Here is a 16,338-nt window from a genome sequence, read left to right on the forward strand (position 1 = left end):
AATTATAATTGTAATTTATTCTTATAAAATTTTTATTTTAATTCTAGTGGACATTCTAATAGGAATTTTATCTCTGGTGTATATTTTATTGTATTCGTTAAACTAACAATTGTTGCAAAATTGGGAATCGTAGTTAAGATTTTAATATATATATATATATATATATAATATTTATATATATAGAAATTATCTTGAAAGTTCATATTCAAAAAATATCACGGTGGCCGGGGGGAGAAGCAAACAGCAAAAAATAATGCATTTCTACTTGCGCGAGAGAGAAGCAAGCAGCGAAAACATAATATTTTAGTCCAAAAATAATATTTGGCCAACCCATTTGGCTCAACAAATTTGGCTAGTGATATAATCTGAAGTTAAAATTATTATTTATTTGTTGAACCGATTGTTGCACTTTAGTTTGTACTTTAGATATTTTTTTACTAAAATTTAATTTTATTGAGCTCGCTACTAGTGTACGGGGGCAAATAGAACGTGTAAAGTAGCATTTTTTTTACTTTTTTAACCTTTGCATTGCTCCAAATAACAATAAAAATAAGGACCTTGCTAGAGTCTCCACTCTCAGGTACCGTTAGTTATAGGAATTTTTTTTTTTCATATATGTATTTTTTAATACTTTTAAATATTTAAAAAAATTAATTAAAAAAATTAATATTATTAAAAAATATTTTTTTAATCACTAAATAAAAAAATTAAAAATAAAATTAAAAAATCAAAACGGTAGAATGGAACGGTAGATTTGAGTGGGATGAATAGTATTATCTTAAAAATAAATGGATAGTACAGATTCTGCCATTCAGGGGAGCTATTTTTCTGGAATTGATTATTCAGCCAGCACGTGAGTATTGTCGAGTATAGGAAAGTTAGGACAATCGGCTGAGGAGGATACATCACCAAGAAGTATATACTTTGATGTCCCTATAAATTGTGAATAACAAGGGTAGATCCTGAATACTGCCACACGTTGAGATTTTTGCTCCTTTGATCTATGATCAAGGAACAAGAATCCAATCCTTCGTAACTTCTCTGCAGAAAATTATTAAAATGAGAGTATCATGTTTCTATATTCTGAAATTATTTACTAATCACTTGACACCACGCTGTGTCCACCACTCTCTTCATTGCAGTTCTTTTTCATCTATACCTACCTTGAGATTTGAGAGAATAACTTTAAGGCGTGTTTAAAAAATGAGATGAGATGAAAAATTATAAATAGTAGTAAAATAATTTATGAATAATAATGAAATAATTTGAATTAGGATGTTTTATTGAGTTTTAAGAAATGAGAGAGGAAAAATTGAATAACAATATTATAAAGTTAAAATATTGTTATAATATCATTTTTATTTTGAAATTTGAAAAAATTAAATTATTTTTTATGTTTTGTTTGAGATTTTATGAAAGTTATAATGATTAAGTAAGAGCATTGGATATGGCCTAAGTCTAAATTTTTACTAAAATTTGAGGTTTTGGCTAAAGTCAAAACTTTTGAAAAGGTTAATCTATATTGGACTAGCTATTCTAAAGTCAAAATAATAATATAATATTATATATTTTAATAATTTTTTATTGATTTTATATTTTACAAATACACTTCATATATTAATTAATAATTTAATTTTTACCTTCCAAATAAATTATTTAACATGAAAAAGAAAGGAAGGGAGAGATGAGACATAGGAGTGAGTGAGAAAAGTGGGAATATTTTTTAATAAAATATTATTTTGGTTGGTAAACAGTAAATCACTGAATATGGTTTTGGTTTTCTATTTACTGTAACTCATAACTTGACTTAAAGTAATTTGACTAGTTCAATACAATTGATTTTGAAAAAATTTAGTCAAAATTTAGACTTGGCTGACATTTGGATAGGCCAATACCAATATTCTAATAATTAGATGAAAAAGTTAAAAATTAAAAATTAAAAATTTTTTATATTTGAGTAATATTCAAAAAGAAAATAAAATAAAAAATGTTAAGATGGACCATCACTGTTGTCCGACACCCCCAAACTTTTCTTTTGCATGTGAGAGTTTCATTGGAAAGAATGGACAGTTTAACAAAAAAAAAAAAAAAAAAAAAAAGGTTAGAGACTATCATAGCTTTATTTTCTTGTACTTATATCATGTGATGTATGTAGTGCATCAGGACTGAGATGTCATATGATAAACAAAAAGACATTCTCACTTTTCGTTTGTTTTTTCTCACTTTCCCAGTAATAGTAATGTGAAGAATTATAAAGAACCTTGTTAACTAGTCAAGACTGAAAAGATTTAAAACTAGGTTTGTATCCTTGAATGCACTCAACCTTATGGACTGTTAAAACGAAAAAAATTAAAAAAAGAATGAGACAAGTGGGAGGCTAATAGTTGCAGGACCAATCCTTACCAAACTTGGGATAAAACCTTTGGGGTTGGCTTTGGTTTTAGTAATATGCTCTCTCCATTTAAGGTTTGAATTTTTTTAGGCGTAAATAATTTTTAGAGTCCATCAAAGTCTTTGTCGAGAGTCTGTGCATCCTTAAAATTATTTGAAATTTTGTTTTCTAGCATATGATGTCAATAAAGAAATAGAATCAAAAGTAAGCAAATCATTCTTCTGAATGAATGCCTTACAAGAGAAAAAGAAAGGAAAGAAAAATGTAGATTAGACTTTGCAATAGCAACTTAAGGAACAGTTATTCCAATAAAAAGTGCAAAAAACCTATTCTGAACCAGTCTTCCATTAACACTTGTTTGCACCTTCACAAACCCTGAAGAAAGACAAAAAAAAAAAACTTAAGGTCAGTCCAATCTATTAATTATTCACTTGTTGAAATGTTTGGCACCATCCATGTTGGAAGTCAATTTCAAATCTCACTACCACATATCTTGGGGCTAAGATAATCATTCCCTTTTGTTTTTGCAAAGAAAGTTATGGATTACTTCCAACTTTACTCATGTGTTGGATACCCTGACATTCGGTGGTCCGCTTCCGTAGGTTGTTTGGTTCAAGATCGGGAAACTGACTCGATCGAATGGTTTGGGTCCGGATCGAGTTGGTTTTGATGTGTAATTTTTTTAGGTCAAATTGGACTGAAACCGATCAAATGTATATATATATATATATATATCTATATATGTGATTATGTAATTCTCATCCAAGAGATCAATATTAACCGTATATATAATGAAATTATTTAATATTCATTAAGCATATATAAAATGTTAAAGATGCCACTTAATTTTAATTATACTTATTTAATTAGTTTTTTGTATTAATTTTTCTGTAAAGAAAAAAAAAAGAGAGAAAAAATAATGTTCATAGACCGAATTGGTTTGAATGGACCAATAGCTAACGGTTTGGTCCAACAAAAATGATGGACTGAAATTTTCAATCCACGACCTCTCAGACCAAACCGATTACACCCCTAATATCTATCAAGGATGGTGCTATGAAAAAAGAAAAAGCACAAAAATGCACATCGGTGCACTTCATCAGTCTCTCCAGCATTTTCCATGTATCAAACTACATGCTGCAATACATCAATTCTAAATGTTAGGGAAAGTTGTAACATAGATTGGCCGGAGAGGTTGGACTGTAGGTGTTTTGTCAAAGGAAAATGTTTAGGATACCGTCGGACCGATAGTTTTTTTTAATATTAAAAAAAAATGAAAAGAAAAACACTATAGGTCCCATACATCGGTTAGATGCATTTGTATCTATAGCACCTTGCTTTGAAACCTGAGAATCTTCATCTAGAAGATCCATAACCAAAGAAGCCATTGGAGTGTTTAGCATGTGGAGACATGGAGATAGGATGGTGCGTGAGGCTCATGTGCATTTCTAAAATCAAGTTAATCGACATTGTCGCTCTCACCCTGCAGATCGGTGGCCTCGAAGTTCATTGAAACCTAGTAGATTGGTCTCTTCCATTTTAGAATGAAAAAAAAAAAAAAAACCATACAAGCCTTGGAGGAAAGGTACTGGGGAAGGAAGAAGGAAGGGAAGAATATACTGTGTCAAAACTCCCCGCTCCTCCAATAAGGTAAATATGGGCTGATATTTTTAAATAGAAGTTAAGAGACTAAGGGAGATAGATGAGAGATGTCTCTTGAACTTTGATGGGATTCTGCTTGAGCAAAGCAACGAGGAAGAAAATTATATACTTTGCAATATATTTGACGGTAAGGCAATCAAATAAGCAACATTTCACATGGGAGTTATGAAACTTGTTTGGCATCAAGACATGTTTCATAAACACCACTGACCACAGGCATATAATCATATTGTTAAAAAATAATCTTCGGATTAATTACTGTTTGGCAGCAGTCAGACACACTTAACGTGTGGGATTTTATTTTATTTTTTTTGTCCTTTAACAAAACTTGAGGAGAGAGAGGCCGATGAGAACTTGAGGAGAGAGAGGTCGAAGAGAGAGAGCTCTTGAGGAGAGAGAAATTGTAGAGAGAGAGCTTGAGGAGAGAGAGAGAGGTCGAGGAGAGAGAGAAAGAGGTTGAGGAGAGCTGGAGGAATGAGAGAGAGAGGTCTGACAGAGAGATAGAGGGAAGAGAAAGGTTGAAGGTAATAGCTAGATGTGACATAAAGTTAAAAAAAATATGTAGGGTGTATGGTAAAACAGTAGCTAATATATAGTAGAATTTTATTATTAAGGGTTAAATACTAAAATAGTCGTCGTATTTTTTTTTTTTTTCCCCTTTAGATAGATTACTTTCCGACTTTTAAAAATAAACTTTTTTATCCTTATGCTTTTAATTTTGATCATTTTAATCATTTTGTTAAGATCTGTTAGACTGGTTAATGAAGTCCTTGCTACGTGGCTTAGAAGCCACAGCATTGCCATAAGATTATGCCATGTGTCACAATAGTTAAAAAGACAAATTTTGATTTTTTTAAAAATAAAAGAAAAAATTAAAAAAATCTAAATAAAAACAAAAAATGTCAAAAATAAGAGAAAAAAGGTGTAAGCTTTAAAAAAAATTAGGAAAAAAAAAGATTAAAAGGAGAAAATGATCAAGCCAGCCAATGAGATTATTTTTTTTATTGTTTTTCTTTGCAAGTTTTTAGTTTTTTTTTAATTTTTAATTTTTATTTAATGTGACAAACAGCAAAATTTTATTGGTGATGACATGGCATATAAACCATGTGGCATGGACTACATTAGTCAGTCTAACGAATATGTAATAAAAGGATTAAAACGAGCAAAGTTAAAAAAATTCATTTTCAAAAGTCACGGAGTAATCATCTAAAATCAATAAGCTTGTATATAAAAACGCGGAAGAATAGCATCTTATGGAATAGAAAGTATTTTCTCTCTCTCCGATTTCTCTCCCAGCCGTTTCTTTCCATCGCCACTTCCAGAAAGTATTTTCGTTCACCGGGTGGAGGAGGGTTGATGCTTCGATTCCACCCACCTCTCCTCCTTGCCTTTATTTCTGTTTATTTCCGTTTATCTATATTTTTTTTTCTTGTTCTTTTAGTTTTCCGGTAGCATCATTCATCTTTGCCGATCTGCTGCTTTCCGGCGACCTAGGGTGGACACGCTCCCCTTCTTCAGCCTCTCCAAGTGCCGATCGTCAATCTGGCGGAAGAATTCCGCCCATCCGTGCAGCGTGTTCACCTCACGCACGGCTTATGCTATGCGTGATCCTCATGCACCGTCACGCCTCGGAGAACACTCTGCCACCACGCGCGACAGTTCTAGGATCTTCGGCTTCGGATCTTCCAAATCCAACTGTTCTTTTCACTCCAGCTGTGGCACGTGGCCTGCACGCGCCGCCACCTCCAGTAACACCCCCTCACCAACAATTCAACAGAGTTTTCGGTTGCTACAATATATTCCCACTTTTCCTAACCAAGGATCGAGTGAAAGTGGATGTGATAGTTCTATCCAGCCAGTCCAGACCAACACGTTGCAGCACACCCATTTGTACTGCAGCTTCTAGCTTCAGTTTTATAGTCTATTCATTAGACTATTTAAAAATCGTCACCAAGCGGTCTCCCCTTGTGGGAATTAGGTGGGAGTCAATCTTTTGTCTCCGATCACCCACTTTGTTTTGTTACTTTTGTGTTATAATGTCTGTTGGCTTTGGGAAGACTGTAGGGGACTCCCACCCCACCGAACTTGTATCTTGTATCCGTTAGTTTATCTATAAATATTTAACTTACCGAGGAAAAAAAAAAAAAGCTTGTATATTTATAATATAATAAGGCCATTTCAAAGATGCTAATAGACTCAAGGTGGTCCTCCCTTAACTTAAGGGCCGGTTTGTTTCAAGGTGGTCCTCCCTTAACTCAAGGGCGGTTTGTTTTCAAGAATAAAATTTAAAATTTTGAAAACTTTTTATCTTATTATTATAATTTTTTTAAATTTTTATATAAAATAAAATAAACAATTCAAATTTATTAAATCTCAAAATATATTTAGAACTCCCAATCTATATTGGTTATCTAAAAAATGAGTTTTCGGCTAAGGTAGTAGAGAAAGCGCAAAGCAAAATACTTTTTTGTTTTTTTATGAAGTTATATATATTATAATTTATATGGTTCATCTCCCCTGTGCAAGATTTCTGGTAATGTCTTCGCCTACTCTTTTGCTTAACATGCACGGCATTAATTCTTATTATTTGTACCAATTGATGTGGAGTATGGACATGAGGTGATTAGAGAGTAATCTAATTTGGAAAATACGTACCCACAAAAAAATTACGTAAAAATAATCTCATAAAATAATATATTTTTATGTGATTTGTCATATTATAAAGTTATTTTTAGTATAAAATAGATCTAACGGATCACATAAAATTATATCAGTTTGTAAGATTATTTTTGTATAATCTCTTTGTGACTATAGTACTACTATGAAAGGTTTTTAAAATCTTCAAAAATATCAATTTCATCATGCACAATCTTGTTAGCATAGCCCCTTCCATATCACTGATGTGAAATCACCAATTATCCTAAACGTTTAAATTGATGCGAAAATATAGATTTTATTATTTATTTTATATCTTAATATTTTTCATCACAATCCCTCAATAACTATCCCTCAATAAGTAGGCCTAATACGTGAAATATTTAATTAAATGAAATAGAGTGTAGAATTAAAATTTGAATTCATGACTTCTATTCTTATACCACGTGAAATTATCATTTATTTTAAAAACTTAAGTGATGAAAAATGAAAAATTTTATTATTTATTTTAACAATCAACATTAAACCGAGGTTGTTGGGTGTCTGACTAATGTAGTATTAAATATTCCACGTAACTTGGTTGGTTGGTCAAACTTGGTTAGGTAACCACAAATATTATACATCACTTACATGTTATTATTTATTTAGAATTTTAGAGGGATGAAATATTCCAATACCCTTTTAGTTTTACGTTATTCGTCTTCCTTTTCATCCCGTTTATGTCAATATTTTGTGATGAGAAAAATTCCAAATTTTCAACAAAAATGAAATTGCCTCCGTAATGATCCATAAGATGAAGTTTTTAATATGATAAAAATTATGAAATTTTAATTCAAAATTTGAATTTTTTTTCAAAAAAATTAAAATAAGTAATTTACGTATATATATAAAATTGTAAGTACATGCAGCACTACTTTATATACACATAAACAATCTCCGAGATATCTTAACAATAATTGACTTCATATATATATTTTCCAAACCAACTATTCTTTTAGGTTGATGTACTTCGAAAGAAAGAAAGGTAAAAAAAAAAACTTAAAAGCTTCCACTGGTCGCTAAGAAGATGGTAAAGAGTAGGGGAAAAAGAATCCTGGTACAACCATTTATAACGTGGACTAGGATGTCTCGACAACCATGTAGATAGGTAATTACTCAATTCCAGCATTAAACTACCCAAAATGAACATAAATACAACGAAATAAAGTGATATGGTGAGAGAAAAGGAAACATGAGCAGAATTAATCAATTTGGGAAGTGAAGATTGGTGAGCCAAATTCTTATTTTCTCAACCAAATTTCTGAATTTTCTCAGCAACCAAACAGCACATTTGCTCATATCCTATGTTAATAATAATAATAATAATAATAATAATGGGAAAAAGAAAATTAAAAAGAAGGACATTCAACTACCTTTCCTTTTTCGACCTCAGTCTCAACCATCCTTAAAACTATACTTCTTAATTAAGACTTTTTTTTTTTCCTGTCTTTTTTTTTTCTATTTTTATTTTTCTGAATTGACCCACAAAGAAAATATTTAAGAAAACACACGTGAGGGGTTCTCATGGGATGCTCTCCAACTACAGAAAGAAACATTGAGAAATTTTCAGTGCAATCTGACCTGCTGCCCATTTCTATTCCTCGTCACCAAACAAGTGGGTTGCCAACCAATGGGATATGTATGTAGTACGTTAGGTTTACTACAAGAGTGTAGATAACATGGCTTGCCTATATAAATTATACCATAAATATCTTGATACTTCGTTTGGATAGATATGCATGTATGAGATTGCGGTGAAAAATATAGCTTATACTTTTAGGATTTATAACTTATAACTTAAGTAATAAGTTATACTATTAAAAAGTTATTTACTGTTTGATAACCATATATTTAAAACACTTTCAAACATGTTAATATTTGTTTGGAAACAAATTAAAAAAGTACATTATGAGATAGAAATGACGATTATTTAAATTTTTGAAGATTATGATCATATCTTTAAAAGTTTGAAAGTTGTAATTATATTAAAGTTGTATAGATATTTTCATCCATTGACATTATTTTTAAAATTCAAATTACATTTCGTATTATCCCAAAAAACATGTATGAGGAAAATCATCATTTTGATGTTTTTCCTCTAACATACTTTTTAACTTATTTGAGATTAAAAGTGATTTAATATGTAACATTCAAATAACCTAATTTTTTTTATTAAAGAGTTTTTAAAGCTATTTAAAAACTTTTTAAGACTCCTTCCCTAACCCCAAACAAACCCTTAGGATGAGGATTTGGATTTCGGCCTTTAAATTAATTGAGATCTCTTTTTGGACCCTAGGTTAAAATTTGGATTTGGATTTGTATCATAGTCGAAAAAGCTTTTAAGCCTTTCAAAATCTTAAAAATCATGGTCGATTTGAAATCCAAGTTTAAATTCAAATTCAAATCTAAATTCTTCTATCTAAATACAATCTAGGTGATTTCACCACTCGAAGAGAAATTGACAATAAATAGTGGATGATTAGTTAGATTATGAGTTATAAATGCTAAGGTGGCAAGATCTCATCAATTGAATTAAAAAGAAAAAGAAATAATTAAAGAAATTTACTTGATAGAATACCTTAAGGTTGAGTTTGGGTAGAATGATTTGGACTTAGGATTGTAAATCAATGCCATGATTTCAAATTCATTTCATTTAGTGTAATTTGAAATTCAAGATTCTGAAATTTTGTCCAAATCTAAATCTAAGTTTTAATATGATCGAAGCAAAGAATTTAGATTTCAAAGACTCAAATTTAAACCCTTTTCCAAATCCAGCCATCTAAACACAACATAAGAGTTATACATGATCAAGAAAATTAAACTTGTATTTGTTCTAATGAAAGGCATATATTATAAATGATAATGAGTATTTAATTCTCTTTGAGTCTTTGGTAAGATAATTTGGAGAAAGATCCTCTCAATTTTTTACTCAAACTTGAGAGCCTCAGTTGAAAGAGATAGACACATAAAGTAAGTTCTACAATATTTATTGCCACCTGTATAAATTTTTTTATTTTCAGGCAGTATTAAATGAGTACAAATATGTTATAGTTTATCTTATGTGTATTTCTCTCACTTGAAACCTTAAGTTCAAACGAAAATTTGAAAAACCTTGATTGAGATAGTTAAACATGATAAATTAGGGATGATACCTCAAAAATCCTCAGAACAACAGCTTACACATAGAAAGGCCCAATGCCGAGGTTTCAGGAGGAGCACAAAAAAGCGAACGACACCTTGACAACCATCAACGATCAAAGGGGAAGAAAACAGCCCAGTGGGCTAAAATGCAGGTCAGATGGCCACAAAATAATAACATGACCAGTATCAATGCATGTTACGGGTGTTGACTATTTTGACCTTTTGTGGCTAATGACTATCACATGGCAAATTGGTAATATAGATTAAAATCCCATTTAGATTCAGAAAGTTTTTCATCTCATCTCATCGTTATAATATTTTTAAATTTTCACACAAAATATAATAAATAATTTAATTTTTTTTTAAATCTCAATTCAACTTTTTTAAATCCCAAAACAATAATAATATTAAAAAATAATATTCTATCAATATTTTTCATATTTTATCTAAATCCATCTCATCTTATCTCATCTCTGAATGCAAACCAGCCAAGTTGGGTTGGCCAAATTGATACTGTGACGTGCTTATTTTGATCTAATCATTTTTATGATTTTGTGTAGCGTGTGATGTAAAGACCTTCAAATAGAACTATTTTTTTGTATAATAGAGTTGGATGCAAAAAAATAGAAGTAGTAAATCTTCACAAGAATTGTTGAAATTCAATTATTTTCGTCTTTAGTTAGATTTGGCTGAATTATTTAGAAAAAAAAGATATACATTAGTTTGACTTGGTAGAGTGTTCAATGCGGGATCAAGACGTGTACAAACATTTTAATGAAAGATTAGGGCTTGGAGACTTACTAATTGCTCGCTGATCAAAGGCACCTACAACCATTGATGTAGATCACATTGTCATCAAATGTATAGAGGAGCTTAGACGACAATAAGGACTTGACAATGGTATTTAATATTTAATAGTTATTGGGTGATGTATTCTATATGTAATGTTCGTTGGTTTTGATCTTTTTTCTGTTTTGGTAAAATGCATATTGAAAATCAATGGCAAAATACTTCTTCAATGCCTTCTAATTAATTCCTTTACATTTGATTCTTTGAAAACCACACAAAAGAAATCAAGTACATCAAACAAGGGAAGTCGAGCATATCCCTCTCACGTGCCCTTCACCCTATAAGTTATAAGAAACAATATTCATAGAAAGGGAAAAAGTTGTCAAAGACACAAGAAATCAAATTCGCATCAAAATTCTCAACATTTAAAGGCCGAGTGTATCAACATTCACATACCCTATTTCCATCTATGACCAACTTCTCTCTCCAAGCCCAACAGGCCATTATCTAATGGAGGAAAGATAATCATCCAATTGAAGGAAGCCACCTAGAGCACTGCCATATCAGATATTAGTTATTTTTATATAATACCCATCAAAGAAAAAGAACAGTTATTTAGGCATGGAAATGAGGACATAATTCCATAAGTTCACCCACAAAACCAATTTTTTATTATGTTCATATATTGTACAAGGCTGTTGATATTAGATCCTGAGTTCTTTTTAAGCCAACAAGGATCATGATGATATATATGTACATCCACATGACAATACCATAGACAAGGGATGCACTGCCTAGGAGTGAAAACAAGAGCGTGGTATTGAATGATCCATGTAAGGGGATTTCCCCCCCTATTGGTTCGTATAGTGAGCCCATGAAGGGTCTCTAGGGGAGAGGGAGAGAGCCCAATCAAGCCCAACAACCCTCCTCTAAAAGGAGTCAATGGGCCTCTATAGAGTACTTGGCCTACGAGCAAAACCCACTCAAGAAGCAACCATTGTGTGGGAAAAGCGAACAATAGGGACAGGTGAGACTCGCCGCCCTGACAACCCCCGATGACACCCAACTCTCGGGAACCTGAATAGGCAGGTGAACGAGAGATACGGGGAACGTTCGATCTCCTAACAGCAGGGATGAAGGGGCTTAACAATGAACATCTGCGGGATAAAGTAAGTCAGGGAGCCATGCCGCATTAAAGACGCCGCTCCCTGGATTCCATGCCACATTAATGGAGCCACCCCATGAGTCACGCTGCATTAAAGGATTCTGACTAAATGAACAGTTGAAGTGACATGAACTCCTTGAGGCAAGGTATGGGCTGTCCCTGCTCAAAAATCTAGTATAAAAGCCGACCATCAAGAACAAAGAACTCTCTAATTCCTGAAAGCTCTTGCACAAACTACTAGGGAGATATATTGACTTAAGCATTGGAGACTCCCTAGCCTCCACCAAGCCCTCCACTCTGTGTGTTCTTAAGTGTGCAGGTGAAAGGCCCAAGATCCGAGTTGCTGGAACCCGGCCTAAAGGTGTGCGAAACATAACGTTAACAATCCGAGTCATTTGCTTTTTGTCCATATAATGCATACAGCTCTAGTTTCCAGTAGGGCCGGTTCGATGGCTCTATACGAATCAGCAGTTTTTGACAAAATTACAGCTTCCACATTCGGCATTGCTCTTAGTGGGATTGAAAGCATCAAAGTATAGAACATAAGTTGGACACAACACAATCTCCAAGGATTTTAGAAGGTAGCCGAGATTTAAAAGAATAAATAATAATAAAAGTGCATAAAAACATTCAGAGACCTCTCAATGGATGATTTAAGATATATGGAAAAGGTAACATTTCAGCTTGTCAATGATAACATAAAACCTAATGATCATCTAGTTGGTAAGACTAGTCCAGCCCTTCCCATAAACATACACATGGAAACAAATGCAACTCAATTGAAATCAAACAACTATTGTAGGGTCTAAGATATCACTCCTCTAATGGTAGCTCAGAGGAGCAAATACAAAAATGTGTTCACAGTTTAAAAGACCCGATACGATATTACGCGTCACTTTGAATCCTGCATTGCAGATCAAGATCTAGGTCAACATGGACATCAATAATCTCTCTTGTTTCCCATTTTGGAATTATAACCGGTATGCCAACACCAAAAAAAAAAAAAAAAGGGGGGGGAGCAAAAAGCACAAAGCAAACCAATTATAATAGTATTCAAGAAACCACATAAATAATCTCAACCTCTGTGTAAGCAGAGGTAGAGTGGGGTACAAGGTAGTACAAGTCCTGCTAGTTTAAACTTTTGTCAAGTTCATGTCTATTTTGAAGTTGTCAGTAGCTAAATGAATCCGATGAAGTTTGTCCATACACAACAAGCTTCTTCAACATGAGAATTCTCTCAAGTGTATTTACAATCCGAATTCCATTTTACAAAGCATGGGGAGGTCCCAATCAGCCAATAGACAATAACCGGATAAGTTAAATCCTACTTGAATAAAAATTGTTACAATAATGAAGCAAAAATTAAAATGTTGAATTCTTGGGATTCTTGAAACTGTGCCATAGATGAATAACCAATCCAGGAGGTTGCCCATTCAATGGAAGGCCCAAACGCATTTGAAAGATAAGTGAGTGCGGATGAAAAGGATTAGTCAGATAGTGATGCATTTAGAAATTTGTCGTGACTTATTTTTTGGTAGACTTGAAGTTGGTGATACATGCATGTCAATGAGTTTATTATTCAAAAGATTCAGCTTCTGCATAAAGAAATGTCTAACAAAGCATGGTACAAAGCAAGAAAAATAGTCATTCTAATATGCATTATGAGCCCACTTACCTCAATCTATTGGTTCTGATGTTTGAGACTGCTGGTCCTCAATTAAGGTTTGAATTCTCTGTGATAGAATACATATGATAAGAATAGAGAGCATTCCAAACTTATAGAAAATAGGATGTTGTTCTGGTTTTCTACCTTCACTGAATTTCCAACCTCCTCCAGTTTTTGTAGTAGTACTTGCTCCCCAAAATGAGGAAAAGAATCGTGCCTTAAAGATTTTGATGGGGACCCCTGCAGTCCACGCAAAGAGAGACATATATTAAAAAACTGGAGAGAGAGAAAGAGATGAAGTGTTGAAAAATACAAACATAATTTAAATTATTATCAGAACAAAAATTGAGCTTGTAATTATATCCAGCAGTATCAAAGCATATGACGAATGACCTACCCTTAGATTGGGAGTGTCTTCAATTGTGGAAACCGGTCTAGAGAAAACCTCACTTCTCATATTCGCGAGATGAATAAGAACAGCCTGAAAAGGGCATCAAGGGAGACAGTGGAACTTGTATCCATCAACCTGAAGTCACCAGACAAAGGTGATATGTAACAAGAAATACCTTTCTGAAAGCGCTTGGATCTGCAACTCCCTGGATTTGAACATCATCACTTGGAGGCCGTCTTACACCAGCATTTTCAATTCTAAGAGAGTAGACACCAAAGAGGGATTGCAAATATCCTGATAATAAAAATAAAAATTTCCAAAATGTTACCAGGAAAGATGTACTAGGAGAACCTAGGTTGTAAATTTAAATACCCAGATATATGTATTATGTATGCACCTAGATCTGAAGGATAAAAGCAGCAAGAACAGTTGATGGTCTGTCCATTCATGAGCAGCCAGGTTCTACCAACTCAATTTGTAAAAACTGGTAGGTCAAAGTCAACCAAATTTAAATTTTCTAACAATATAAACTGCTATCGTCTTGTAATTCTAACTATTCCAGCGTACCGTGAGCTGGGAAGTCACTCCTCATTAGTCAATATTTGCTCTTTTTTCTCTCTATCTTTTGGGCCAATACATAGCAATTAGCAATTACTTTTTCTTTTTTAATTGGCATCGGGTGTCCAGGAACAGCATCCTGACTAATCCCGGGGTGCACATGCCCCCAGCAAGAAGTTTCCCGCAAGTGCATCTTGGGCAATTCAAGGGAAAAATCCTCCAGTCCGATGGCCCCTAGAGATTGTTTGAGCTCAAAGAGATTTGAACCTTAGACCTGGGGGAGTATACCAGTGTTTTAAATTTCGTACCGTACCGGCCGGTACGGCTGAAATTTTTCGTTTCGGCCGTCCGGCCGGTACAAGTACTATACCTGTTCCGTACTGGCCAAAATACCGGCCGTACCGGCTGGTACCAATCATACCGGCCTGAATTTCGGCCTGTACCGGTCTATATTTCGGCCGGTCCCGGCCGATATTTCGGCCTGTGTTTTTTTTTTTTTTTTTTCAAACTACAAGTTTATTTTTTAACCCCCAATTCAGATTAGACTATTTATAATTTATATACATATGTATTTATATATAATTTATTTATATATAGACTATTATTTTGGAATATAATTTTTATATATATAATTTATTCATATATCGACTATCCCGAAACGCTATTCCGAAACGGTACCGGTACCGAAATATTTCGTTCCAGTGCCTTGACCGGTACGACGTTCGGTACGGTATTCAAAACATTGGAGTATACCCCCAAGTCTTGGCCTTTACCACTTGAGCCAACCCCTCGGGCAATTAGCAATTACTTAATCCTACTTAAAGTCCTAGTTTGTAAAAGCAATCAACCGCAGTATTTTGATAAAACTTGTCACGAATTTGAGATAATGTAGAAGTATAGTGCCAACACATTACCTTGTTCAATGACAAGGTCGGCAACTGAAGGTAACAAGACATGCTTCTCTTTCTTCAACACTCCAAAGCATGGAAATGGTACCGGCTTTGTGACCTGACCAAAAGAAACAGTATTACTCAATGGCATCCAAACTCCATCAGATAGGATTGAACAATTTTCACAAGTCACTAATAATCCCTTTACGTGAAAAACAATAAAACAAAGGTCCACAGATCAGACAACATGTTGCTGACTACTAAAAAGAACTCTACGGAGAAATTCGACCACCATAACTTATATAAGTAAATACATTTCATCGAATTGAATTCTCATGTATTAAGTTGCATGTGATCTTAAAAAAGTATAAAAAAATGAAATAAATTGGAAGAGGATTTGCTGATTTACTTTATATACTATGGAGTTTTGAGTCAGATAGAGCTTTCTGGAGCGGATATCTTTCCGGAGTATATATCTCCGCACAGGTAGATAAAGAAGCATGAAAAAGCCGATTCCCCAGGCCAGTATCAGAAGCAAGGAGTAGAGAACCCACTGAGCAGTCTGATACTTGACAAAATTCTCTTCCATCTCCTGGAACGACGCCGTATACAGGACCGTTTCTTCTTCTGCCTCCGTTACCAGCTCCTCCTGAGAACCAGCACGGGACAATAGACCTCTCTCCAAGCTGTCAATTTCTTCAACTTCATTTTCAGTTGCCATCAACTGGGCTTTAAATCAACCGAAACAAGAAAACGAAAACCACTGTGCAATTTGTTTTCACAAATCCACAATTCTGCAAAACCCTAAATCACCGGAAAAAGGAGTAGCGCCAAGATCCAAAAATCAGAGTTCCATAATTAATGGAATCTCAAGTACAAGGAAAGTGGGGAGAGCTATGAAAAGCCTTACCCGATCGATCGATCGATCGATTTGATGCTCTAATTTCAAACGGGCAGTCTTCACAGCTTCTTAACGATTACCGGGCTTAT

The 16,338-nt window shown here is 33.6% G+C and overlaps 1 protein-coding gene across 3 annotated transcripts; it reads right to left on the reverse strand.

The window, feature by feature from the left end:
* Positions 1-10,911: 10,911 nt before the first annotated feature.
* Positions 10,912-16,282, reverse strand: LOC121249185. Of its 3 annotated transcripts, none has more exons than XM_041147903.1 (7): positions 15,758-16,282; positions 15,373-15,466; positions 14,076-14,194; positions 13,907-13,990; positions 13,654-13,749; positions 13,519-13,576; positions 10,912-11,233 (listed from the first exon to the last, which is right to left on the reverse strand). In XM_041147903.1, the coding sequence occupies exons 1-6, from the start codon at positions 16,067-16,069 to the stop codon at positions 13,520-13,522; spliced, it is 762 nt and encodes a 253-aa protein (XP_041003837.1). In that variant the 5' UTR covers positions 16,070-16,282; the 3' UTR covers positions 10,912-11,233; position 13,519. The 3 variants fall into 3 exon arrangements, with proteins under 3 accessions (XP_041003837.1, XP_041003839.1, XP_041003838.1); XM_041147905.1 differs by lacking the exon at positions 10,912-11,233 and adding an exon at positions 12,279-12,747; XM_041147904.1 differs by lacking the exon at positions 10,912-11,233 and adding an exon at positions 12,868-13,097.
* Between the last annotated feature and the right edge of the window lie 56 nt (positions 16,283-16,338).

Source organism: Juglans microcarpa x Juglans regia, chromosome 2D, assembly GCF_004785595.1.
Source record: "Juglans microcarpa x Juglans regia isolate MS1-56 chromosome 2D, Jm3101_v1.0, whole genome shotgun sequence".
Lineage (NCBI taxonomy): Eukaryota > Viridiplantae > Streptophyta > Magnoliopsida > Fagales > Juglandaceae > Juglans > Juglans microcarpa x Juglans regia.

What these genes read in the sequence shown, in the direction of transcription:
- LOC121249185 (XM_041147903.1), bottom strand. Translation starts at nt 16,069, where the DNA reads ATGGCAACTGAAAATGAAGTTGAAGAAATTGACAGCTTGGAGAGAGGT. An exon ending in AAGACACTCCCAATCTAAGG is followed by an intron (nt 13,750 to 13,906) that starts GTAGGTCATTCG and finishes CGTGGACTGCAG; the next exon opens with GGGTCCCCATCAAAATCTTT. An exon ending in AGGTTGGAAATTCAGTGAAG is followed by an intron (nt 13,577 to 13,653) that starts GTAGAAAACCAG and finishes ATTCTATCACAG; the next exon opens with AGAATTCAAACCTTAATTGA.